General features: G+C 43.3%; 2 protein-coding genes across 2 annotated transcripts; one reads left to right on the top strand and one right to left on the bottom strand.

Annotated features, from left to right (window-relative positions):
* Positions 1 to 750: 750 nt before the first annotated feature.
* On the bottom strand, positions 751 to 10,317 carry NSL1 (NSL1 component of MIS12 kinetochore complex). Its single transcript, XM_041477073.1, has 6 exons — positions 10,003 to 10,317; positions 9,724 to 9,808; positions 7,913 to 8,043; positions 5,464 to 5,518; positions 2,753 to 2,820; positions 751 to 2,170 (listed from the first exon to the last, which is right to left on the bottom strand). The coding sequence occupies exons 1-6, from the start codon at positions 10,315 to 10,317 to the stop codon at positions 1,892 to 1,894; spliced, it is 933 nt and encodes a 310-aa protein (XP_041333007.1). The 3' UTR covers positions 751 to 1,891.
* TATDN3 (TatD DNase domain containing 3) lies at positions 10,227 to 15,053 on the top strand. The gene is made up of 10 exons (XM_041477002.1): positions 10,227 to 10,369; positions 10,439 to 10,471; positions 10,553 to 10,626; positions 10,825 to 10,909; positions 11,596 to 11,658; positions 12,701 to 12,810; positions 13,189 to 13,244; positions 13,461 to 13,573; positions 14,338 to 14,418; positions 14,688 to 15,053. The coding sequence occupies exons 1-10, from the start codon at positions 10,316 to 10,318 to the stop codon at positions 14,829 to 14,831; spliced, it is 813 nt and encodes a 270-aa protein (XP_041332936.1). The 5' UTR covers positions 10,227 to 10,315; the 3' UTR covers positions 14,832 to 15,053.
* Positions 15,054 to 27,501: the final 12,448 nt, after the last annotated feature.

Here is a 27,501-nt window from a genome sequence, read left to right as displayed (position 1 = left end):
GCCAACTATCCCTCAGTCTCTAACTAGAAACATGCACTGTAGTGTGAATCTATGAATTTATTTATTAAGTCTTAAACCACAGTGCTTTCCCTTTTTACTTCTTATGGCATTTGTCTTATCCCAGCTATTTCTGACAGAACTTCTTTGAAGAGGTATATACCTATTCCTAGTTATTTTCTGTACTTGCCTATCAGTTGCAGACAAGAGCACAGAATATTCCTATTAACAGAGGAAATGGCCAAATATTGTAACAGTTGCCATGCAAAATCTTGCAGCGCTCACCTTAGCCTAGCAACACCCAGGATCTATATGAAGAAAGCTGAAGCAGGGATTTCCAACGCCGCACACAGCACGGGCACTCAAAATAGCAAGTGGCTGTGTGAGAAGCTGTCTGAGCCACACGTTCCACAGCCCTGCAGCTCCAGTCCCTCTCACATCCTGTCCTCTCTCACACGAGAAGCTTTGCAGCCCCGAGATTAATAACACTTGTGAGTTCAAAGGCAGTACATGGAACTACTTCAGTTACTCAAGCCAGAATTTAACACAGATGTCCTCTGAAGTACGCTCACTGCTCAGCCACCATCTATTCCAGAATTAGAACTGACAATATTATCTGAAGCTTTGATCTTCCTTAATTGATTTAATTTACTTCATATAAAAACACACATTTGTATATACAAGGTCAGGAAAAATATTTACATATGATTACATATACAAAGTCTCAGTACAGATGCTCACTTTTACATTTGTATATACAAGGTCAGGAAAAATATTTACATATGATTATATATACAAATCAGTACAGATGCTCACTTTTATGAAATAAATGATGCTAAAATCTGTTTTCTTGAGAATTCTCAGTCTCTTAGACATTAGGTCGGACCTGTCTTCTTAGCACCAAATATGTCATTAAGAAAGCTTCTAAAACCCCCCCCTCCATTTACTGTGTTACAAATATATTACATACTAGACAGGAGTATTTACTGCAGGCACATGCAACCATAAACTAGAAAAAGTTATAAATGGTTAAGGCACAATGCTCAATTTAGTACTAATTTGCAATCTTCTAGGTACTAATGAGTATAGAAAACAAAAGTAAGCTAGCTCAGGTAAATACCATTTACTGGTAGCCTCTACTGATCTTTAAAGTTTAGTCAAACAACACAAATGCAAACATAACCCAAGTCAAGATCCTTTCTTAGGTAGAAATATTGCTCAGGAAAACACCAGGCTGCATAATTGGATTACATGAAGTGATATATCAGACCCTAAAATTCTGATGGTTGAATTCCTGTTCAGAAAAGCACACTGCAAGTAAATATATACAATTATTAAAAATCCAAGTTTCAACAAACATGACTATAAATAAGCCTAGATGACCTACATTCAGGAAAGGTAGAATAGCAAGGACTAATATCACATGTGTGCATGGACTTCCTTAAAACTCCAACATCGCATCAAATTTGGTGATTTAATTTTGCTGCAGTGTCAATTAATTCATTAACATAAAAGCCACATGCCTTAGTAATTAATTAAGGTGCATTAGGAGAACTACACATTCTCCAACCTCTTTAGAGAGGTAGTTTCCTAAAAAACTGCCCACATACATAAAGCATGCACAAGAACTCTGAGAAGCACAAGGACTCAAGCTAAAAACTGCAATATAAGAGCAAAAAATGAGTCAAATGGAAAATACACTTGCTGGATATGGGATGCTACTGGTACATGTACCATATACCATCAGCATGTCAGCAAAAGTAGAAATATTTAAGAGGTCAAAGACTAATTAAAGAAGCTCCCATGTGTAGCACTGAGGGGAGATGAGTTCTAAGAAAAAAGATGGAACAGATGTACAACTGAGATTCCAATGTGAAAATACAAAATGAGAAATTCATGCACTGAGAGTGATCTTCCTCCGCCGCAGTGGGTAGCGCCTTCTCTGGGGGGAATCTGCAGCTTTTCTTCTTTTTAGCAAAACATACGGATTTTTACTGGAAACAGTTCCTGTTGGTGTGACTTCTCCTGGTGGTACTGAATTTTGGACATTGTTTTCCTCCTTCACCTTGAAACCAGAAAAGACTTCTTGGCGCAGCTTGCAGAGTTCCAAGGTTGGTTGCAAACTCAGTGCTTGGGAAAAACCTTCTGCTTTTTCTGTGAGTGCCAGAATAGACTGCAAAAACAAACCCAAGTATCTCAAGTTACATGGGAAAAACAATGGTTATAAGGCATGCAATATACTAATGAGATTCTGACAGGCACAAAAGCTTCAGTGTCTGCACAGATGATGCTCAGGATGGTGGGTGGAGGTTGTGAACGCAGAGCTACCACTCCAATAGTGAGGTGTCTGCACTCAGAAACCATGCAAAGAGTGCACCAAGTTGAAGTGCTCCCTCACGACATCTCTAAGCCCAGGCAGTATCACAGGAACACCACAGCCTAAGATGCCTAAGCAGGTACTGAAGTAACAAATGTCATACTCCAGATGAAGTCATACAAGTCTTCAAAAGATGTTCTGTTTTTCAAACACTGCAGGTTCCAAAATCTCAGCAGAAGTATTTCCTGGGTAATCTCCCTTACTACCACATAAGGGGAAATGCTTTACAAAAACAATGCTTTACCTGCTTCCTAAGTACACACACAGGCTTTTTACTACCAAACTATAAGGAAGATGAGTTAGAACTCGTGTTTTGTGACATACTACCAGATCAAGAAAATAGAAACATACTTCTCTTGGAGCACATGGAGGTCTCACCTGCATTGCTTTGCTGATCTGTTTGGATGCCGCTCCTGTCACCTGCTTCAGCTCTGCGATGTAAGCATCTACAGACAAACACAGCACAAATCACCTTCTGAAACATAACTCTTTCCCCCACTACTCACTATCAGAAAATGGACAGAAAGCCAGTAAAGTCCCTGTATAAAACCTAAACCTGCAGCACATCCCTTTCACTGTAACACTGAGGATGACAGCTGGCATGGTATACCTCATTAGTAATACTCTTTATCACTCAAACTGCAGTAGAGGCTAGCAGTCCCAACTACAGAAAGCCCCAAAGTTCTTACCTAAAAAACACAAAGATTTGTTTTCAAAACTTTTAAGCTCACATTACATTTGATAAAACCCATACAGAAACAGAGAATAGACACCACTGTGGCGAACATGAGATTTAGAAAACCTATTTTAAGGAGGGCAAATAAATCATAAATCTTCCTATGTCCTCCAACAAGTTGGCTTTTACAATAAAAGCTGCTTTTTTTTTTTTTTTTTTTTTCCCTTCTGGCTTAATTTATCAAGCATCAACACCAAAAAGAACCAAGTATAAATAACACGAACTGCATTAATTCTGCTGTGCTAATAAGGAAACAAAAAACCCCCAGCTTTCAGGAACACTGAAGCAGGTAGCAGGTGCAGAACACCAGCATATATTTGACTGTAACAGCAATATTATAAGATCACTAATACTTTAATTCTATATTCAAGAGTTAAACTCTAGCCTATTATGAAACTGTTTTCCACGTTCTCCATCCACAAAACTTAAAATGAGGAGACTAGCATGCTTCTGGGAAGTAAGGAGCCTCTTCTCCATTACTATTAGTTTTCTGAAGGGTTTCACCACTGCCTGCAGTTTGACATGGTGTCAGGTGGTGCACACAACCCTAAACCCTGTCAAGGTTAAACAAGGCATTCTGTTTTGAAGTCAATCTTATTAGCGCTGTCAAAAGTATTTTGAAGTCAGTCACTGCATTCTAGCTCAGGGTTACATTCTAGCTTCAGGGTCCCTGCTGAAACATGGTAACCACCAAGAGATGGTGCTTGTTCAACTGTCCATGTATCCAGTGTGCTGGTCAGAGCTGGTTTAGGAACACAAGATCCCTACATGAACATGGACACTAAAATGCACCATCATTCAGTTTGGAAGAATTAGCAGTCCAGAAGCAACCTCTTTAAACTCATCTCAGAGCAATATGGAAGGGTGTTCTGTAAAATAAGGATATATGTACAATGAAGCACTCTTACAATAAAGTATTGGGATGAGAAGGCTGGTAACCTTATGAAATGGTAAGGACGGAGTTAAGTGAAAGAAGAAATAATTATTTGGATTATTGTACAGAAAGTACACAGTTGACACACAGTTAAATGAAATGTGCCTGCAAGAGTTTGGCTTGACATAGATGGCATTATATTCCTCAGTGTTCAAGGCTTTCCAAAACATAGGGAAATGAAACAAGGAAATGAAAGGTATTGAGTAATCTAAACATTTTTGGTTTCTGGCCACTGTACTTGCTAAACTGGGATACATAAACTTCCCAAAGACTACATAATACCAAAATGCTCCATAAACTCCATGGTATCTTTGCTGCAACTTTGCCGTTATCAAATCCAAAACCACAATATCATAGTGTAAACTGCTACTAACTTGCAAGTAGTTGACTGACATCAGAAAAGCCTGGATTTGGACTCTAGAAACCAAAAGGAAGTCAGATATAAAGTGACCACTATACTGCTCCTACTGGCTGCTTTGCTGCACAGGCTGGCACTGCTGGAAACCATGTCTCCCTCTACAAAGAGGAAATTATGTTTAGAATGAAGTCAGATCAGCAGGGTGAGAACTTAAAAATCCAGCTCAGCTCCTCAAACTATGAGCACTGCTGCTTGTTACATCATGTGCAGTAATTCATAGTGAGGGTTCTCACTTTTCAAATTAGAACTGCACTGCTGAATTCTGTCATTTTTCAATACTTAACAACAGGCAACACAAAACTTCCCATTTATTAAAGCCAGCTTCAAAAGAGGACATCCCAATCATCCACTGCAAAATCCATCACCTTGTTCCAAGGAGTCTGTACAAGGCATCTTTCCAAACCATGCAGCAAACTTAAAATGTTGTTTGCAGCTCTGTTCCTTCATCAACCCTCACAAGTGACACAGGCATGATGAAATCTGTGTCCTACTTGGCAAGTTAGGAGAGTCAACACTGCCACCACTGAGTCCTGCACAACAGCTTTCAATTCCCTGAAGGAACTGACTGGTTAGGAAGAGAGGTTGAAGCATTTCTAGTACTCATGCAAAAGGAACACAAGAACAGATGAAGTACAATGTCAGTGATCCATCCAGTTTCCCACCTGGCCTCCACCAGTGATGAAAGAAAGAAGTAAGGAAGCCTTCTGGGGGTAGCTGTGTGACCATTTCTCCCCAACACACACACACACAGAGGCCTTTGCCAGCTTTTTGCCTTCAAGTACAATGCCTAACTGCAGGCAGCACTCAGAATGAGAGAAATGGACACCGTAAAACTCAGGCAGCAATATATTCACTTATGAAAAAACTTCTAGCTTTTTAGAATTTATAAACAGCCAATTTTAAATAAGCTTGAAGAAAGAAAACTTTTTAAACATGTACAGATAGCCAGTAAGTGAGGCAGTGTTTCCTCAGTACAGTTGCCCTCCCCACAAAATCTTTACCTTGAGAATCCAGAGGTCTTATGTCTGCTGGTTTTACCACAGGCTGGTAGAGCTTCTACATATCAAAAAAAAAAAAACAAAAACACAAACCAAAATTGTGAAATACTCCCTTGGTTTAACAGATATCTAATATACATATAGTAATCAGAACAATGGAGATTGTGGTGGAATTATTTAGATCAAGAATGTATTAGAGGTACAGATTATAGATACTTAGTTACTGAAAGTAGCATACTGGTTAACACAGTTACACTCACTGTAAACACATCTCCAGAATCTGCTTTAGTTTGCAGAATTCTGATTATTATAGCAAAAGAACTGACATCCAGGCATTTTGGAAGAAGCATTGCCACCTACTGCATGACTGAGGAAAAAACTGCTCTGGCTTCTCAGGAGCCATTCACAGAACCAGCATGCTTTCACAGAACCACAAACTCCAACAATGGGTACATTAAGACAAAAAGCTAAGAAAAAGAAAAGTACTTAAACAACTACACTCTAGCCCTACAGTTACTTAGATAGAGCTAAGAACACTCTGTTCCACAAACTGTGAATCTTGTGACCTTACATCAGTTAACTGAGACATGAAGTAAACTAGTAATAACTGAACGCAACCCATACTCAGTTACATTAAAGGTGGAATTAGAAGCAGCTAACAGAGAAGAAGGAAACAAAGCAAGGCTGAGGGAACAGAAGTTAGATCATCTGCAAGTTAGTGTTCTCCACTTCAGGAGCTGTCCCTCAACCTTCTTCAAGCAAAACCAAGTAGGGGAAAGCTAATTATGCCTTGCTGTACTTTTGGGAGAAATTTCTTCACAGTTCACACAACTTCTTAGCAAGTCTGCAGTAACAGCTCCAAGCAGGAGAACAAACATGGGTTGCATTTATCTCAAACTCTACAGACCATATTGACTGAAAACCCACAGGACGATCTCTTGCTTTGGCAATTACAAGGAAATCACCACAATAAATGAGTGGTTCTCTCCAGACAAATCACATCTTCATGGCTGCTCTTTATCCTCAGGAAGCATCACACAATTAGCTATGGTGATGAAAGAACCCAAGAAATCCTCAACCAAAACCAAAGAAACTACTGGTACCTTTACAAAATAGCTGAGAGATTAAAAAAAGGACCATTTACAGAGATAAACTAAGCTTTCCATATTTCTTACATATATTTCTACATATTCTTACAGGGAAAAACTAAACTTTTGCAGACAATTTTAATTAAAATAATCATCAAGTTGTGGTAGTGTGAACTTTGAAGAGATCAGCAAGAGAAAAAAAGTAGCATGAGAGGTATTCCACATAAGTAATCCACTGTGGCACTCAGGTAGGTCTTGTTAAATCTTGGTGTTACGCAATAACATATTTTATTTAAGTTGATTTTGTTTGTTTTACATACTTAATACATTGACAAAACAGAGAGATCACAAAAGGTAATATACGTCAGAAAATATCTCAGGTGTAAGATGAAAGTGCACCCATGCACTTTTTCCTTACTGTAAATCATCTCTGCCTGGCTAACCTAGAGAGTTAACTAACATTTGTCAATTTTAGTCCTCAGAAATGCAATGCAGGCTCCTACACAACTTTCTAAAAAAATCCCTGTTTGCTTTAGTATAGAATAGCTGAAGTTGGAAAGGACCTCTAAACACCCTCCTGAAAGTTGGGCTAACTAGGGCAGGTTGCTCAGAAACTCATCCAGTCAACTCCATGAATCTCCCCAAGGATGAAGACTGCACAGTTTCACTGGACAGCTTGTGCCAGTGTTTGACTCTGCCTCAGCCTCTTGTTTTTTATGAAAGGAATCCTAGTTAATCAGGAGGTAAACAAAAGAGAGGTCTAACATAACTTCAGGGAAGAAATCCAGCAGCTGAGGACACCACTGGGTTGTTTAATGCCAGTAATTACTTTACACTGCGTGTCAAAAATCCCACAGAATTTACTGTGCTGATTCATTAATCCACACTGCCTTTTTTCCCATGCTTTACTGAAAGTCATTACTCGATGTAGTTACTTGCTCAAAAAAGTGCTTAGGAAGCCACTGACATTTTTTTAAGTCATACACTGCATGTGATACTATCTGTATGTATGTAGTGCAACATTTAGTACCTCAACCAGCCCTTGAGCAAGGACTTCAAGAACCTGGAAGATAACTAGGTGCCTACTGGTTTGTAAATCTTGAGTCACAAGGATGAAGCAATATGCTTCAGTTTCTTTGTGCTACAGACACAATTCAGACACAGTCACAACACTTTGTAGCTACACTTAGTTACTTAGTAAACTTACTAAGTTTAAACCTTGTTACTGCAGAACCAGTTCTTAAAAAAACCAATTTCATTTTATGATTAACAATCAAAAGCAACCATGGGAAGGAGCTTAAAGGTCAACACTGGATGATTGATTTCTTAATGCAAAGGTTTTCTGGAAGTTTTAGATTACCCACCAACATCTCTTGCTCTGCTTTCATGGTCTGGATAGCATGCACCAGGATCTTTTTAGGCCACCGTTTACGCCTAGCTGTTGTCTCTGCTACTAATTCATGAAATTCATCCTCCAGAATTTCAATATTGGAATCTGAAAGTGACAAACACACATACTTACTGTGGAATTCTCAGACAATTTTTTTTTTTTTGAGAGAAACTTATCAAGACAAAGAAACTTTAGATCTCAAACTAAAAAAATCACGCATGATTATCAACAGAGAAATAAATGGATGTCTTGAATCTCCCTGCTAAGGCAGTATAGAGATTGGAGCATAACATGATGTTGGCCAGTTATTTTGAAGTAAATTATCTGGGGGGGGAAGGCAGAGAACCATCCAGGGGAAAAAATAACAAATATATTTCCCTATGAACTCTGAATCTGTGAAGAAAGTCTTAGGAAGCAATGGCTATCTTTTAAGGAGAAAAATGGTTTATCTGTGTGATTTACAAGCATTAAACAAATTCCAACTGTACAAACAGTAATTGGAAGCCTAACTGATTTTACATCACACAGTGCACAAATAAGCAGTTTAACATTTAAATTCACTGTTCCCACTAATGTGTTGAGTATAACTTGCAAGCCATGTAATGTTTGCAATCTAGTGGTAAAGAATGGATTTTGAGCACCCTCTCTGGGTCACTCTGTGCAGAATCAAGTGATTGCAAAATTCAGAAAGGAAAAGTCAAGGTTCCAGGAGTCTGTGTGTTTGTTCTGGTTGTTTGTTGTAAGATCACCATTAAACCATTCAAGTAACAGGAAAGACTTAAGCCACTGGTCAACATAAACATGGAAGGCACAAAATGCCAGATCTCTTTGTGATTCAAACTGGATCAGAGATAGTCACATGAGTAAATCTATACCTAATTAAACACCAGAATACACTCCTTACACCTGCTTTATTCCAGCTGTGGGCAGATGACAGTGCCTCAGTTTTGTATCATGAGTTCCGTGCATTTTTGACCTTGTAGTCAAAGCAGCTGGAGTTTTATAATTCTAGAACTACAACCGCAGACACTTCAAAGAATCAGAGAATAGTCTGGGTTGGAATAGTCTGGGCCTTTAAAGGTGATCTAGTCCAAGCCCCCTGCAATGAGCAGGTACATCTTCAACTAGATCACATTGCTCAGAGCCCACAGTTTGCTCAGAGCATCCCGACCAAAAAACAGTTCAACGTTTTTGGTTTAACAACTCCACAGTTAGCTCAATGCATCTGTATTTTTACCTCTGTGTAACTGCAAAAGGCATTAAGCTGCAGGCAAAGAGCACCTAAAGCCAACACAACTGAGTGAATGAACAGCACTGGAATTTTCTTTGGACACCAGACTACCAAGAATCTCCACTACTATTATTCAAAACACAGTAATTATAAAAACATTGTTTCTATTACATATATTTATATAGCAATAATTTTCAACACTTAATCTGTATATTAAATAGCAGCAACAGACAGTCTCCTAGGGCCTTTTGATAGATCTTTGGTCACTGACCCCAACACTCAGGCTCTCCAGAGCCTCCTGCTCACAGCAGGGTCTACACCCATGTCAAAACAGGTTGCTCACAGCACTTTTGTCCAGATGGGTTTTGGAAGCCTCCAGCGCTGGAGACAAGCTCTGGGCAGCCTTTTCCAACGCTCTGTTATCCTAAGAATGAGTTTTTACTTCCATACATCAAGTCAGAACCTCCCTTTTCAATCGGACCCCTTCTACCTCAGGACAAAACCAAACCAAAACAAACCCAGCCAGCAGGAAGCGAATGGAAACCGACGCCTACCGCTCCGCAGCCGGGAGTCATCCGAGGCCTCCTCCCAGGGCTGCCCGTTAATGGTGACGTTCTCCCGCACCGCTGTCTCGAAGTTCTGCAAGGCATGGGACAGACTGAGAATCCAGCGGTCCATCCGTGAATTCATCCATCCCTCCTGCAGGAAGGGCCCGTCCCGCCTCACCGCCCTGCCCGGGAGCCACCCCGGGGCAAGCCGCCCCCTCACCCCGGGTGCCGAGCGCTGCCAGCCGGGCCCTGTGCCGGCACAGGACGTTCCCACTTCCCGCTCACCCAGAGCGCGTCTGCCTCGGCGGCGGCCCCGCCGGGCTGTCCCTGCGCCAGGGCCCGCACGAAGGGCGCGCACAGCTCCAGCACCGCGCCCAGCCCGCGCCGCGAGCAGCAGCGCACCCACGGGTCCCGCTGCGCCGCGCCCGCCTCCCCCGGCCCCGCGTCCGCCTCCCCCGGCCCCGCGTCCGCCTTCCCCGGCCCCGCGCCCGCCGGCTCCGGCTCCGGCGGCGTCGCCATTTCCCGCCTGGAACGCGGGGAAAATGCCGGCCCGGAAGCGGAACCCGCAGCCGCCCGGTGCCTTCCCGCCGGGCGCGGCATGGCGGGGCCGGTGGACTGTCACTGCCACCTGGCCGCGCCCTGCTTCCAGCCGGTGAGGCGCGGCGGGCGGGGGGAGTCCCGGGCGCGGCCCCAGCGCTGAGGCGGTGTTTGTCTCTTGCAGGACGTGGCGGCCGTGGTGCGGGCGGCGGAGCAGGTGAGGCGGGGCCGGCCTGAGGGGACCCTCTGCCCGCGGCCCCGCCGGTCTCAGCGGGCCGGGGGTCTCTGTGTGCCGTAGGCGGCCGTGTCAGCGCTGGTGGCGGTGTCGGAGCAGGCGCGCGAGTTCCGGAGCGTCGTGGAGCTGTCTGAGAGGTGCGAGGCCGGCGGGGATTCCGGCGCCCGCCCGTGTCCCGGCGTGGGTCCGCGGCTTGGGGATTGACGGGGGATGCGCTGTCCCCCTCCGTCAGGCCGGCCCTTCTTGTCTTTAAACCTGCGCTCTCTGTGGGCTCTTGGCGTTAAACTTAGGCTCTCTGTAGTCTTTCACACTCTCGCTATCTATTCCATGCTTAGATTCCCAGGGTTTGTCTTGCCATGCCTGGGAGTTCACCCCGTTCAAGAGGTTTCTCCAGAGGAGCAGCGCAGTGTTACTTTGAAGGTAAAACGCGGCCTCTAAAATACTGCTGGGACTTTTCAGGACAGACGACAGGATGCTCCGGTCTGCCTGATTTACCTTCAGGTCTGCCCAGTGGTTTTTCTGCTCTCTGTAATGCAAGGAGACCCAGTGGACCAAATCCCAGGCTCTCTCCATTTTTCCCTATCAGCCCTTAAAGCAGAATTGTTCTCTGGAGTCATCTGGCTGTATTGCTGCAGAGAAATGGTTTTAAAAATCCCAGGTGTGCTTTGCTTACAGCAAACAACATGTGCAGATGTTCCTTTGTTAACATGGGAACTGGAAGGCAATTGTTTGTGACTTTGTCCTAAAAATCTCAGGGAGCTGTCTGCAGCTTTTTTATGTTACCAAGTTATTTTGGGACCTTGTTTTAATTACCTCTGCTGCTACTGTGAAAAGTAGCTCAGAAGTATTTAGAATAAGGTTTCAATATATAAATATATCTATAGAGAGATAGATATAGATAAAGAATGTAATATGTAATGAAATGGTTATTAAGAAGATGAATCCTTCAGGCTTCTAAAATCTTGACTGCACAGCTCACAGTAATGGCAAGTTGTAAAGTACAGAATTTCAGAACAGTGAAGGAAATGCCAATTTAATCAAAATGCTGCGTTCGTAACCCTTTCCTCTTATAAAGGCAGTGAGAGTTGCATCTTTTATTCTTTCAGGATCTGGATGCTGCACTGCCTCTTATAGAACTTTACAAAGACAAATTGGTGGGGATTGGAGAAGTGAGTGGAATTCTATAACTTGTTTAAATCTCTCAAGCAGCAGCTGTCACAGGAATTACAAAAACTGAGTCAATGCTTGTTTTTCTGTATGTGATATGAATTGCTATCAGCCTGAACAAGCATTAAGTCTGATTGGTAGTTCTCTTAATGTGCTTTCCTGTATAGATTTGCTTGATTCCTTCTTTTCCTTTGTTATTGCTATTAGAAAATAGATGGAATTTATGCTGCTGGAGTTGTTGGAAGATTACATACTTATGCTCTCTCATGTTATACCCAAAGGCAGATCTTTCCTGCTTTCTTCTCTGACAAAGTTAGGCTAAGCTGTAATTTCAGTACACCACAATGACTTGTACAGTTCTTTTTTTTTGTCCTTCATCTATCTGTATCCATCTGTTGTCTCCTGTCTTACATTTGTTTATGAATTAATTGAGGCTTTAGGATGGAGTCTGCCTCTATTTGTGTGTTAGTACCAGAGGGACTTACATCTGGTAGTGCACTGGCTACAGAAAAAGCGGGTTTTGGCAGAGCTTTGTAGCTAAATTTGCCATGTTGTACTGTATATGGAGAACTTATCTTCATCTAACTTTGAATGGGACTGCTTTGACAGACTTTAAATTTTGCCTGAACATGTTTAGATCAAAAAAGTATAAAATTAGTGGGTAATTTTTGCTAGAGATTGGACTAAAGCTATAGGTTAAGGTCAGAAATTTTACTTATACTGGAGATCCATGTTTGAGACTTAATCTGATATAATATTCAATAGAACATAAACCCCCAAAAAACCAGTTACAGACTACAATGTTAAATACCCTTGTTAGTAGCTGTCTGCCCACAAATGCTTTCATTGTTGAAAAGTTTATGGTTAAGAATGCATTCTTTTTTTGAGTTAAGCTGCAGCTGAGCTCATTTTAATTGCAGTCTCTAGTATACATAATTTGAAATTCTTTGCAGTTTTGAAGCATGGTATGCCTTTGTATGTCTAATTATGGTTTTGTTAAGTGTTAGGTCTGTAAAACCTTTCCCTTGTCTTCTTGTACTGTAGGTTGGACTAGATTTCACTCCCAGATTTGCCAGCACTGATGAACAGAAGGAAGGACAAAGACAGGTTTTGATCAAGCAGATTGAGCTGGCAAGAAGACTGGATTTGCCATTGTAGGTTTTGTTTATACCAGAAGGAGGATTTGTCAGGTCTCAGTAACATGTTGAAATACTTCCCAGGATTTATGGTTATTAAGTGCCCACAGAACTTTTCTTAGATGGATTAAACTGGCATAAGTGTCCTGTCAGTCTCCAGTTTGAGATTTAATTTTAGAATTTTCCTTATGTTTGCACTTCTGTACAGACATCTTATGTGCCCTGTCCATGCTATGTTGTTCCCATTAATATATGCATCTCTGGGGTTTTTTCTTGATAAAAGTTGTAATACAGATTAATTATTTTCATCCTAAGATACTGTTAGTTTGTTTGTATATGCCAAAAAAAAAAAATTTGGCTAAATTTCCTAATGCTGGTCCTCTCCTTGCTGTGCAGAAATGTTCATTCCCGCTCAGCTGGAAGACCAACCATTAATCTTCTGAAGGAACAAGGTATCCTTTTTTAATGCATTTCCTCTGCCATGGCTTTTGCCAACAGGATTTCTCCAGTTGTGCCATGTCCTCACATCAGTTTGTGTGTGTTTAACTCAGGAGCAGAAGTGCGGAGTTTCTGTGTTAATTCTGTATGGGACCAAGGTCCCATTGGAAGCTGACACGGCAGCCCTGCTGTAACCCTGCTGATGATGTGGTTTGCTTTATTTCTCCAAGGTGCTACCAAGGTGATGCTCCATGCCTTTGATGGGAAGCCGTCTGTAGCCATGGAAGGGGTGAGAGCTGGATACTACTTCTCCATTCCTCCTTCCATTATAAGGAGTGAACAGGTAACGTTTTGTCCCGGTTCCGGCTGGGGTCTGCTCCTTCTCCATGCATTGCACATTTTTACTTTGGCGGAATTTCTGCCTGGGGCTTTTGCCTTAGCTGGACTTTGGATGGGGAAGTCTGGCTAAAACAGCTCAGCTATTCCTGAGAAACAAGGGGGGTTTTTCTCATTTTATTGTGGTTTCTGGTGAACTGTTCTTCAGAAGATTCTGTCACTGTACTGTTTTACAGTAGGGACACGACATGTAGAGAAGGAGTAGTTTTTGTGATAGGACTGCTTTCTGTGATAAGCTCAGGAAATGTAAGAGAGTAAAAAGTTTGATTCAAGTGGAGGGAGCATGAGGGGTGGATATAAATGGGGATGAGGTTAGGTACTTAGGAAGGAAAAACTGCGGTTGAGAGGTAAAGCAGAGAGGAGGAAAAGGAACCCAAATATTATATGCACAGAAAACAGCAAATTAGAATTGCACTGGCAACTCTATAACTGCAATATACCATACCTGTGATTTAATAAATAACAATGAATTCACCTTTGAGATAATAGTGCTTTGGATATTTAGAAAACAGGAGAACCCTAATTTGAAGGGACTTCTGGAGCAGCTCCCGGTGTTCTTGCTTCCATACAGAAATTGTTGATAAAATGTAAACTGTGGCACCAAAGTCTTTTGATGTTGCCTCTAAATGTAGGGAATATCCTCCCTTCATGTTTTTTTCCCCAAAGTTTTAAGTGCATAAAGCATTTAAAGGCTGTCTTATTTTCTTCAAGAAGCAGAAGCTTGTGAAACAGCTGCCGCTGGAAAATATGTGCTTGGAAACTGACTCTCCTGCTCTGGGGCCTGAAAAACAGGTAAATGATGGGAGAGAGGGACTTCTGTGTATTTGTATCCAAACCCACACCTAGTGGAGGTCAGCTACGGGCACGGGATAATAAAGTAGCCTTAAGCGTGGTTACAAGAGAGGAATGAGACCATCAAGGGAACTTAATCCAAGAGTAATGGACACGTGTCATCTTTCTGCCACATGTGCCACAATGTGACTGAAGTTGTGTCAGAAAGTACTGAATCTGAAACACTTGTGATCTCTAGGGGTCTGTAATTTGGTTGGTTTGTTTTTCAGGTGAGAAATGAACCCAAAAATATTTACATTGCTGCTGAATACATTGCGAAAATTAAAGGAATTCCAGTTGGAGAAGTTATAGAAATGACTACACAGAATGCACTAAAAGTATTTCCTAAACTTCAGCACTTTATTCGGATATAGATTCAGAAACTGAAATATATGATGTTGCAGAAAGTATTACTTGTGGTGTTATTAATAAAACCAATGTATATCTTGTATTAAAGTGGAGTTTTGCAGTTGGAAGTTCAAGAAGCAAGGAGTGTAATATAGCTGGATAGGATGAAAATAGGGAATTTCTCAAAGGTCTTTGGTGTGCACCGTAATAGTCTCTTGAATGTGATCAAGACACATTGTTCCTTTGCATCTTTCATGTCTCTGAACAAATAGTTTGTAAAGAAGAGCACCATAAAATTGTCGGTTTAGTTTCTCAGACTGCTTGCCAGCTGCTCCTAGTGTGGGAGATGGCTACAGTACAGTGCTTGCTGTCCCCTTCACTTCTTGTTTCTGCTGACTGAAAGCCACAAGTTGTGGACCCAGTCATGATAAGAAAGCTCCTGTTACAACTGGCAGACTACACATCTCTTTCTGAGCCATTAAAAGAACCCAGCTGGATGGACATTCTCTGTATTCTGTGCTGACTGGACTCTGAGGGGTGCAGAGGCAACATCTTTTCAGAATACAGTTGGAAGAATTATAGTCCTTCTACTCCTTTTCCTTGGCTACTTAAGATGGATTTTTAAAATACTTTACTTTTTAAATTGTGTTAAAAGCAAAAAGCCTGGGTTTGGTCTTAGTTCAAGGATTCACTCTTCTGACTGCTCAGTATCAGGAGACACAGGATGTGACAGGGAGACAAGCTCAATTTTGTGATATCTTGGAGGTGTTCTCTGTAGATTCAGCTATGTTGTCCAGTGTGCTAAAGCTGAATCTGGTGCTCCGTCACAGCCCCTGTGTGGATGTGGGTTTGTGAAATACTGATCAAAACTTTGTTGATTATAAACGAGCAATTGAATGAGGTGAGTTTTACATGGCACCCAGGTGTTCTGAGGGCCACTAAGAAAGTGGAGGTTTTCTCTTACTATGGGGAGTTTTACCAGGTCAGTGAAGAAAATACACAAGCATTAACTTAATTCATGACCACTTCATGGGGGGAGAAGGGGCCAAAGCTTGCAGTGTAAGTGATGCCCCATCCTAAAGTTTTGTTTTCCTCCACCTCATCTTCCTCAGTTTCTTAAAATCACATTGTCAGGGGGTTTTTTTGGCTGCCTTTATCAGAACAGCTGTTCTTCTTTTTGACTAGAAGTAGCTTATTAAGTTTAAACATGTGTTCCTAAACAGCTTTCAGCCTGCAGCAAACAACCAAACTTGCACAATTTGTCTCTACTACAATGTGTATTTAGAGCAGCAACCACCTGGATCTCTACTGAGTGTTTGATCCAGTGGAGAGCTGTTCCTTATCCTGGATCTGCAGGTACCATTTCCACTAAATGGGGCGAAGGACGGAGTTTGCCTGCAGATGGTGCTAGGGAACAGGTGTGCAATAGTCAGACTATTAGCGTGAGCCACTTAATGAATAATCATGTCATTGGAGATGCTAAACATGTGATAGATAGCAGGCAGCCTTACGATGGCTTCCTGCTGCCTATGTGTTGGGAAGTCTCCCAGTATTGCTTGGAAATGCAATTATGTGAGGAGGTGCTCGAGGTAAGAAGTCAGGCAGCATCCAACTATTTGCAAAGTTTTGAGCTAATTATTTTTCTCTATGGAATCCTTAGCATTGGATGAAAACACTGGTTTTGCAAGAAGGGGGAATATTAAATAGGCTCCTCAAAATTCCTGTCTCTGCAGGGGGGTGGTGCTGCTCTGGTTCAGCCTTAGCCTTGCTGCAGGATGATTCCTGACTGTTTGAATCCCTTTTGATGTGGCAGAAACCTTCAACACACTCCCATCCTTGAGCTCCTGTGTGGGCAGGGCACTGCTGAGGGTGGGCAGCCCCCGGGGACCATGGGGCTCTGGGACAGCCCATGTCCCTGGGCCTGCAGCAGCAGGCCTGGAGCTGCTTTGGGTGGTGCAGGAGTGTGGCTGATGCTAGCAAAGGAGGCACGGAGTTGCTTCCCCTCGGCCAGGAAGAGCTGGCATTACAACAGCGATGGGCAGGGTGAGCCTGGCAGGGGCCCATGGCAAAACAAACCAGCTTTGTCCTCTCCTCAGACCTGCGGCGCCACAGCTAAGTCATGGAATAGGTGACCTGGAGTTCCAGAAAAGGAAAACGTAGTGTCACTCCCACTCTACCTTGGCATCCTTGACACATAACAAGAGTCAGAAGCAGCACTCTTTTTCCATTGCAGCTGGTTTGGCTGTGCAAGTTGTGCCCCAGTCCGGCAGTCAGTGCTGGAGGTGGGCAGCAGGTGCTGGAAATAAAGTTGTTGCGCTGCACAAGAAACTCTTTAAGGTGCTCACTCAGGACTCGTGGTACTGCTGTGCAGTGAGGAGGAAGTATAGTTTCTGAGCTGGAAGATGTTGCTGATCCTTAGCAGTCATTCTGTAACTTTACCTCAAATGGGGTATTTAACAGAAGGCTTGGATTTATGCCTGCATTCCCACAGTGACATCTGGCCTGGAGAGGCTGGGGAAGGCAGGATGGCTGGGGGGGAGCTGCCTGGCTGTACACTGTGAAGCCCTGCATCCTCACAGAGGTTGGCCTTAGCAACATCAGTGTGTGTCCTGAACCCTGTTGCAAGCCTCTCAGACCTGGATAAACCATGCCTTCCCCTAGGTAACACAGGAGACTGAAATGGCCAAGGATGTATTGGAGGAAGGAGACAGTGCAACTGTAGTTTTTGGGAAAGTTACTGGTGACCCAAGTTTTCTTTTCAGCCATGCCATCAATTTTGGAGGTCACACACAGGCCAGGTGACCTCCGTCTCAGAGAGGGGAATGGCACAGATTGTCTGCAGCAGTGTGGAAAGTAGTAAGTGTCAATTTCCATCATACCTTCAGCCATCAGCTTTCCTTGGGATGCTACAGCAGTGGACCTGGTGGCACTTTGCAGGACTCCCCATGTCGTTTTACCTTGCAGGATGTACATGGAGTGATAAAAAACCAAGAAAGGGCTCGATCTGTGCTCACTGAAATAGTCTTTGGAGGGCTGCAGCCCTTTGGAGGACTCCCAGGGCCTTTCTTCGGAAATTTGTTTTTAGCCATGGATTAACGGCCTGAATCTCCTGAACTTTGGGACAAAGTGCTCTGAGTTTTTCCAGAATTTGACATGGGAACAAGTGAAGAAATGGTAATGAGGCCAAGTTGATGAAATGCTGCTTATTCCTGCTATTTATCATGATAAGAGTTTAGACTAAAGACTTTTACTGGAGGTGCTTCCAACAGACTCCTATGCAATGCATAGATAGGCTCTTAAGAGGCAAAAGCAAATAAATAAATGGCTGGAAATGCAACTTTCATCACCTATGAAGTTCTGCTTTTGTTTGTTTTTTCATTAATGCAGGCTGGGGTTCAATCCTCTGTTCCCATTACAGAGCAGGAAAGTGAATTTGAGAAAGTCACTGGCTTAGCATAAAGCTTTATTGTTCTCCCCTTTGCTTTCTATATGCAGTACAAAGACACTACTGAGATCAAAGAAAGGATATGAATTACCATAGCACCCAGTTGTCTCAACATTTTCCTCTTCAGCAGGTGGTTATCCATCTGTTCATTTTCCCTGCTGGGGTTGGCTTTTCTATCAGTGTGACTCTCTTGGGGCATGGGAATGTAAACCCTGAGTGCACTGGGTGGTGGCCCCACCATGCAGTGAGTGCCAAGTGCCTCCTCCAGGAGCTGGTGGATTTTTGTGCCCCTTTGAACTACTGTGAATGACAAAACAAGGAGAAACCATAGTGAGAATCAAGGTCCTGATGAACCCTGGGGCAGGAGCTGATGCCCATCTCCCCAAATGCTTGGTGCTGTGCTTAGAGAGACTCTGCTTTGTGCAAGCACAGGAGATCAGTGCCTCTACCCTGCTCAGGTCTGCTGATGAAAACAGGGGCAGGATTCCTTTGAGGAAGCAGAAGTGATCAGTCACTGGAGTGCCTCTGAGGCATGGCACTGTGGACAAGGAGTCTGGACGAGCGCATCTGATGTCCTACCAAAGTGGCAGAATCAATATATACGGATTTCGTCTGCAGTGTCTGGGTGAGGTAATAAGCCTTGTACCCTGCCTCTGAGGGCAGGTGAGGCGGCTGTGTGGTGTCTGTGGGCAGTGATTCAGATGAGCCCAGCCTGCCACAGCACAGCCCTGGCTGTGTTGAGGCTGAGCAAACCTTCAGCTGCCCGTACAAGGCCGAGTACAGCTGCCTGAATGACCACAAAGCAGCAGCAACATGTGGGGAAGCAGAGCTACATCCCCCTGTTCTGGAAGTGCAGTGGGTGAGACATGGAAAAGTGACAGTATGGGCAGTGTGATTGAGGCCCTGCTGCCCCAGATATCACCAGGCAGATGGGCTGGGTCTGTGCCTGGGCTGGCTGTTAAAGCCTGCCTGCAGTGCAGGAGAGCTCTTTGTGCTCCCCACCCTGCTCAGTCCCTCTCACCAAGCCTGTGGGGCTGAGCAGCAGCAGAGCCCTCCCTGTGGCCATTGTCCTCTCTCCTCTCCATCTGCTGCCAGGTCCCTGTGGCTGCCTGCACTTACTGCACCTGGGCTACCCTGGCTGCCAGGGAACAGCAGCTGACGTGTCCCTGCCTCCTCAGCCCCCAAAGGCATGCTGACTCCATCATGTGTGTGGTGGGGTTCATCCCATTCGGAGCAGAGCAGATGGGCAGCGCCACAGTCCAGGTGAGGTGCCCACATGTATTTTGTATTTCTGTGGCAGAGTGTGGACATTGGGTTTAACTTGTTTAGTGTTCCCATATGGACTTTGCATCTGCTATTTTGCCTGTGCCAGGGCTGTATGCTTTGTCACCCAAGAGTGCAAATGGGTGCTGGGTTCCTTGCTGGTGCCCAATCACACCTTAAAGTACATGATGCAACATTGATAGAAGATGTTTCACAGGCAGCACAACCAATAATGCTTTTTTTTCCCCAGGGATTTATGATCTCCTCACCATAGTTATCCCAATCTCATACCCATATCCTGTGATGCTCCCATTAGAGCCCAGCAATCCCAGTGCTGCATTTCCAGCTCCCAGTGTTTCTCCCTAATCTCTGTCTCCCTAAGCTCCTCCATGTACCTTCTGGGCTCTGCCTGTCACAGCACCTTGGCTTTCTTCTGTGTCCCTGTAATCTCCCTGTAATTCCCCATCTCTCTCCCATGGTGCCTCCCCGAACCTGTTGGATTGTCTTTTAGGAAAGACTAGTGTGGGTAGATCATGTTTGGATAGCTGCTGGCATCAGACTCAGCAGCTGGATGTGTGATTCCTCTTGGTGGCCTTGAGAGGGAACAGAGACAGTGACACACAAGTTCCCACAAACTTTCTAGGGACTTTGTACCTCCAAGACGTTTGTCTCTTTGCCAGATTTTGTTGACCATTGTAAAAAACCTCTGAATTGTGGATGTGGACTTAGGGTCAGCATGACCATGTTAAGTGAATTCCATAGAAACGTGTGTGCATGGGATGCTGCATTTCCTGTGTGGAATTGGACCTGTTGCTTGGAGCCTCTTAAGTCTGCTCAGCCTATGAGCACTGGTGAACCTGTGAAATGGACCTGGGGTTATCTAGCAGGAAGGTCTGTCTTTGTGAAGTGCACTGCCTGGAGAGGGCAGCTTTGAAGTACTGCTTGGCACTGGCTTTATTGTTATAACCATATAGAGAGAGTGTTTTTGTGCTCAGATCGTTTCTGGACACACAACAAAGGGTGAGGAAGCAAACAAATGGGGGGCTGTGGGAACAAGTTAAATGGAGCACCATGTGGGGAGTTCCAATCACAACATCACCAGATAACTTCCTGTTTCTCTAGGGGTCATTATTCCTGCCTGGAAAAGTCAGGGTGGAAACTCAGCTCTGTACTACACAGGACCTCTGTGCTGAGTCGAAGCAATGGTGGGTGCACGTGCAGTGGTCTAATGTGGTGTATAATGTGCACAAGCAGATGTCAGCACTGTCCAAAGCAATCCCTTCTGTGCTCCTGGTGAGTGTAGCACACCCATTGACAATCCATGTGTGTGACATTTATCCAAAGATGGCATTTCTTGACCAGCGCATGTAGGCTGCTGTTGTTATTCCAAAATGGTTTCTTACACTTTATTTCACCCAGTGTGCAAGAGGCCAATCCACCCACAGAGTCAAGGTATTTGATTTATTTACGGTTCTGTGCAGAAAGCAAATCCAAAACACAGCCCTGTACCAGGCACTTTGAGGGAAGTTAACTCAACCTCAGCCCAAACCAGCACAATAGCCCAAAATGATGAAGGGCTTGGCTGAAAAGGCAGTGATTTGTGGGACTGGTCTGGAAGGGTGGTTCAACCCTGGCATTGACAACTGCCTTTCCTCTGGAAAGGACTCGGGACCAGCTGCCAGAGACCTTTTAAAAGGTTTCTCAGAGGTTTCTCGGCACTTAAAAGATGAGGCTCAGTTCAGCCAAATGATGAAGAATGGGGCCTTTCTTTGCTCACTAGCAGAGTTACCTGGACTAACATCCCTCCAACTCCCTTTGAATCTATCTTTTAATTTTGTTCTCAAAGGGCTGAGTAATTAGGTTATTTAGAAGCTGTCAGCAATACAGGAGGCTAGTAGCCTCTGTCCTGGACAGTCATTTTCATGGTCTGCTTTTCAAGTTGTACCATAATACAGTTTAGTATTCTGGCTTTGTTTGCCATGGCTCAGCTGGTTTATTACTGGCCATGGATTCTGTCCTGCTCTTCAAGAAACACAAAGATAAAGCTGATGGCCATTGGTGAGGTAACGTGCTCTGATTTCTGCAGAACCACAGGGTGCTTGATTTGGCTATGTGGAAACTGTCTGAAGCTAGCTCATTGTAACATCTGACTGCTTACATTCCTCTGCATGGATAGATATGAAATGAGTTAAGATTAAATCCCAAAACTTCATTTTCTTGGCTAAACATCCATGCAGGAGTAAAATGAAAATTGCAAAATCCCACAAGGGGAGCATATTGATAGATGTCTGTTAATGCTGGTTTCCTGCAATGAAAACCTTGTAGGGAAGCTACTTTGATCTGTGCCAGGAGTGTTTTCGCAGCTGTTATCACATTTTCTTTATTTTTATTAGTTATACGTTACTATATTTCAAGGTTTGTTGTCTTTTGAAGGGTGCTGCCTTCTGCTCTGTTTCTTCTCTGATAAAAGCTTCTGCCCCTCTCCTGAGAAAATGAAGCCAGCAAAGGCATTAGATCCCCCCATTTTGAAGTTCATCACATTTCATGAAGTTTTAGATGACTTTTTGTGTGGATTGGGTTGGACTTCACTCCATGGATTATGTCCATGCCTCAGCAATGTGAGGAGCAGCAGAGAGCCCTTGTGCCGCAGCTGGCACAGCAAAACAACTGGACCTGCCTGTAGGAGTCAGAACCTTTCAGAGTGTCTCCTTTGTACATGGGACTTTAACTAGGCTCAACACCTGTTTCCTGCATCACAGCTCCACAGGCATCTTCTAAAGAACACTAGTGATTGTTTTGAAGGTTATCTAAGTGTTCAGTGTTTAAGATGAAAAGATAACCATACTTGTGAGCACTTACATCTAGGAGCATGGTGTCTGCCAAAAACGAGCTAGAAAACGGTTCCTTTCCAGCTGTGCCTCTGAAGAGGATGTGGCAGACTTCCTAGTCCTTTCCTCAAGATTCTCCCAAAGGAGACTTCTTTTTATGGTTCTTCATCTCAGAGGCTCAGGGATGCTGGTTAGTACAGACCTAGTAACATAAGGAATCCCAAAATACACCTGAAAATTAGTGAAACAAAGACTAAGGAGAGCACTGTAACTTTGGGGGGAAGAGTAGTGAAGGTAGTGGAGCAAAACAGCCACTGCCACAGCATTACCCAAAACAGTGGATTTTTTTGAATTATGGAAGAAAGTATGATTTTGTAAGGTATTTTTTGTCCCTGTGGACTATTTTAAGCAGATATGTATATGCCAAATTTTACTCATCTAATGGGGAAAAAGACATCCTTTCCACTCATTAAAAACCAATATCTTAAAATAAAATGTGAAAGAAGACAATAGGACAGAAAAAAGTGCCATGAACCTGGAAGAAAGGCAGCTGAGCAATTGCAACAGACTTTTCTTGTATTTGCAAGTCCCATTTTGGACCAGGAAGATGCTAAATGAAAAATGTGCCCATTCCCAGTCCTCTGGTGACTGGTAAGTTAATTTGGTGGTCCTTGTCTACCTACCAGTGGGTTGAGGGAATCTCAGCAGACATTTCACCATATGGAGGGCAGAGTTAACAAATCCAAGCTCTGCATTTTTCAGTGCCTGTAGTACTGCTTAAAGTCTTGGAGCATTCTCATCCTGCTGTAAGAAAATTTGATACACAGGGTTTGGGTTGCTCAATTCTGCAGCCTGATCCCAGCTCCCTGGCTTTCATGTGTACACTGTGGATGTTCAGGACATGCTGCTCCATAACTTTGCTGGGACACAGTCTGTCATCCTAGAAAAGGTACAAGCTGATTATTATTTTTCTTTTATTCTTTTATTCTTATTATTTTCTTGCTGTTATTATTTCCCCTCTTGCCATTACAAGGCTTGATCAAGTTAATCCATGCAGAGTTGCTGGAAGTTATTTCAGCAGGGTTATAATTGGATTGCATGAGCCTTTACCTTTTGCTCTTTCTTCCAAATATAATTTACCAGTATCTGAATCAATGTAAAAGGAAAAGTAATACTAGCAGGGATGAGGAATTGGCTGTGGCTGCCACGAAACATATCAATGTCCATGTTTCCCTTTGGAGTGATAATGAGACACTGGGATTTTTTTGATATTGGAAAAAAAAAAAAAAACCACCCAAAAAAAAAAAAAAAAAAACAAAAAAAAACCAAAAAACAATGAGAAAGGGAAGTCACATAAAAAAAAAAAAAAAAAACAAAACAAAAAAAAACAACCAAAAAACAATGAGAAAGAGAAGTCACACAGCAGTTTGAAGCTAAGCCTCCTATAGGCGGTTGTTTTGAAAAAAAACCTGTCCATCTTGAAACTAGAGGCACATTTATTTTTCAGTATTCCCCAGATAAAAACAAACATTTCCACACTTCTAAAGGGAAAGCTCAGTATGACATTCTCAGTGAAACAGTTTGGTGTTTGTAAATAAATAAAATTTCCCAAACATCTAGGTATCTTCAGTTCCTCAAAAAATACAGCCTCTGCCAAGCCCACCTCTTGTCAGGGAGCAGTGGGAGCTCCACCTTCACCACTGTTCATCCCAACATCACCCAGCTCTGTTCTTGTCCCAGGCTCTGGCTGCTCTATCACCTTCCTCTGGTCTGAGGAAGAGGAACAAGAACTTTTGCTTCCAGCACTGACATTTATCCTGGGAGTAGTTGAGCTGGCAGGAGAGTCACCAAGACTGCCAAATCTGCCTGGGAAAAGGGAGGCAATCAGAGCTCTCCCTGTCCCTTCACTTAGGCTGGCAGGAGGGATGCAGGATGTCTCTGAGCATGGTACTCTGAAGCTGCCAGTCTGCTCATGGCTATGATGGTCTTTTGCCAGCATGTGAAACTGCCCTGTGCCTCTCAGCAGCTCTCTGAGTCTGCCTTCTGGCATCAAACATCACCTTTGTCCTGTGCACAGCTACCGAGGTTGCTGCACAGCCGGCATAGAGGAGAGAGCGCTCAAAGCACAGTTATTCCCAGGACCCAAGTTATTTCCACTTCATTCCCCTCCTAAGTTTTCTAAAAGCTATGAACTGTTGGTACTGTCTGAGGTCTTAAGGGACACAAATACTCTGTTCACCCTGTGTTTGCAGTTCATTGGAATTGTAGGATTATCTCCAAAGGCTAAAACAGTCTGAATGCCATTCTGGCAAAGCTGGGATGTATTTTGCATGTTGCTGTATGGATTGCTGTAGTGAGACTGCTTCTCATGGGCCATTCTCTCATGTTTACAGCCCCGGCTGCACTGGTGCAGATAAGAATAAATGGCCTCAAGTTACACCAGGGGAGGCTTAGATTGGATATTAAGAAAAACTTCTTCACTGAAGAAGTGAAGAAGTTTTTTGAGTGCTGGAACAGGCAGCTCAGAGAAGTGCTGGAGTCACCATTGTTGGAGGTATTTAAAAGACATGTAGATGTGGCACTAAGGGACTTGGTTTAGTAGTGGACTTGGCTGTGCTGGGTTAACAGTGGGACTTGATCATTTTAAAGATCTTTTCCAAAATAAATTCTGTCATCCTATATTTAAGAGCCGCAGGGTACTCACAAGACAGATAAGTGGTTTTTAGGTGGACACTACAGCTGTTGGGCTGATACCATATGACTGCTGCTCCAGTGAAACCCACTGATGAATGCATTTGGGGACACCTCAGGGATGTCAGGAGCTGGGTGACTGCTGGAGGTGCCGAGTGCCCTCCATTCCCTGTGGTGCCACCAAGAGCTGGGCGTGGTGCTGAGCTGGACAGTGTGCAGGCTGGAGGTGGGAGCAGAAGGCCAAGGTCTCTAAACATCTGGGTGAAGTATATGTTGTCACTCACATGCAAAAAGGTCTACATACTTTGGGGTTGTCCTGGCACAGGAGCTGCCCACTGTCCGTTGGTTGATATGGGCACTAAGTTTGTCTCCCCTGACAATAAGAGAGGGAATTTTCTGTGAAAGATTCTGGGTTTGCAGCTAATCTGAAATAGTTTGTATCTTGTAACAGTGATGCAAAAGAATACTGTTCAAAACAGTCTTTGGAGAACTCCTGGAGTACTTTCCCAACACAGGAGCTGCCACAAGGAGAGTCTCTGGTGTCTGTCTGTATGACTTCCGGTTAGAATGATTAATGCTATTGGAATGCCAATGCATTTTCCATAATGTACTCTCACAGCCAGGGTCCTGGGCAGAAATCTTTTATTGTTACTCAGTCTAAACAACAACAACAAAAAAAAATCCTGCTGATTTTTAGTTAAGCTGAGGTCAGCCAGCATCTTCCCCATCTAATGCATGTAGGCCTTTAAAGGCTCTCTTCCTGCTGATAACCTCTTCAGAGACAAAACTGGGAACTTCAAGCTGTTACAAAATATTTGGTTTTCCTCAACAGTAGAAGTAGCAATGTTTCTCAAGCTTGGGTGAGCAATCTGTCTCTAAAACACATTTTCATACCAGGCTCGTAGTGGCTCCAAAATCACATGTCCCTTCCATTTAATTTTCAAAGGATCTGTGTGCATGAACCAGACAGGTAAAGTGCAGTGAAGGAGAGCTACACCATGTGTTTTCAAGAGCATAGTGCTTTTTTTTGTAACTCTGAGACATCCTAGAAGTGAAGATTTTGTTGTTGTTGCTCTGAAAAGTGGTTTCACCAGCTGATTGCTCACCATTCCTATGCAGATGGGCAGGGAGCAGGAGCTCGCAGTGGACATTCTGCATCCACAGAAGGCTACCTCTGACTTAGTCACTTGCTGTCCTGCTGCAGCCAACAGAGAAAACTCCCACATTACTGAATTCTTGTAAGTTGAGTTGCTAAGTGGAGTGTGTTAGTGGAATCCTGCCACATCTCCCAGGTGTGCTGTTTGGGGTGGGATGAACTGCAGCCCAGCAGTTCCTTGGGCTGTGGGGGAACACACACACAGATGCATCTGGCTGCATCCGCACAGCTTCTCCAATCCCTCCTGTTCCACAGCCCTCTGATGGTCCAGGCTGATGTCACTTGTCAGCTTTTTGGTTATCTTTTTAGTAAGGAAATGAAGCCAAGGATTTCCTGACAGCACATTGCTGTGCTGGTGTATCAGTGGAGGGAATCTGTGATGTAACACTGAAAATGTCTCCAAGCCTTTCCCCAAATTTAATAACCTTGCAGTGAACAAGTGCTGATCATTCACTGCAAGGTCTAAGACAACCCTTCTACAGATCATGCTTTTTTTCTTTTTTTTTTCTATTTTTTTGGTTGTTTTTTTTTTTTTGTGGGCTTTCTCTTTTCTTACTGTGCATAAAGGATTCAAATGAAAGTTACATTTTTTGTAATATATGAAGAGCCTGTTAATCTTGGAGAATAAGAACCCAATAAATTTTGCAACTATATTTGTTGACATGATTATTTTTTTGTATTAAAAATTTGTTTTGGGTCAGTCGTTTTTCCTCTGCTTGCTTTGCTAGGAAACTCAGGGGTAAAATTCCATTACATATATGAATGATAACTAGCTACAAAAATAAAAGCAGATGGCAGCCAAGCAGAAGTATCAGATGTATATTTCTTCATCTTTTGTACAGATCGAGACACTCAGGAACACAAATTTCTGTTGTTTACAGTAGAGAAGTTAATTACCCATATTTTAAAATTCAGAACTTTTCTCTGCATTTATATATATTCTTGTCAGTACACCAAAAATTGAACCCAGGTCATTAACAAACATGCCTACTGTGGGCAGTCACATTCCCAAACTGGCGTGGCCAGGCAACCTCCTGGAGGTACAATTTTCAGGCAAGTGCCCTGGGTCGCAAAAGCTTTTTCTTCAGTTGAGGGTTCTGGCTTTATCTTGTGGGGAGACTGGGCAAATGTAGCTGCAATGAGGACTGCATAGGAGGAAAAGGATGTTTATGTTTTCCCCTGTATTCTCTCTGAGCTTTCCACCTAGATATTTAGGCGTGTGACTATCCAGCTACTTTATTTCAAGTCCAACTTACTGAGGTTTGTTTAATATCCAGCTAAAATATCTCATTTCTAGCTCAGTTGGGACTTCA

Source organism: Pyrgilauda ruficollis, unplaced genomic scaffold (assembly GCF_017590135.1).
Source record: "Pyrgilauda ruficollis isolate IOZ18807 unplaced genomic scaffold, ASM1759013v1 scaffold4, whole genome shotgun sequence".
Classification (NCBI taxonomy): Eukaryota; Metazoa; Chordata; class Aves; order Passeriformes; family Passeridae; genus Pyrgilauda; species Pyrgilauda ruficollis.
Note: the sequence above shows the minus strand (reverse complement) of the source record. Positions and strands in the feature narration are given on the sequence as shown.

Coding starts and splice junctions, on each gene's coding strand:
- NSL1 (XM_041477073.1), bottom strand. CDS start 10,317: ATGCCGCGCCCGGCGGGAAGGCACCGGGCGGCTGCGGGTTCCGCTTCC. Junction 8,044..9,723: donor TGACTCCCGGCTGCGGAGCG/GTAGGCGTCGGT, acceptor TGTCACTTTCAG/ATTCCAATATTGAAATTCTG. Junction 2,171..2,752: donor AGATCAGCAAAGCAATGCAG/GTGAGACCTCCA, acceptor TTGTTTTTGCAG/TCTATTCTGGCACTCACAGA.
- TATDN3 (XM_041477002.1), top strand. CDS start 10,316: ATGGCGGGGCCGGTGGACTGTCACTGCCACCTGGCCGCGCCCTGCTTC. Junction 10,910..11,595: donor AGCGCAGTGTTACTTTGAAG/GTAAAACGCGGC, acceptor TTATTCTTTCAG/GATCTGGATGCTGCACTGCC. Junction 12,811..13,188: donor AGAAGACTGGATTTGCCATT/GTAGGTTTTGTT, acceptor CTTGCTGTGCAG/AAATGTTCATTCCCGCTCAG.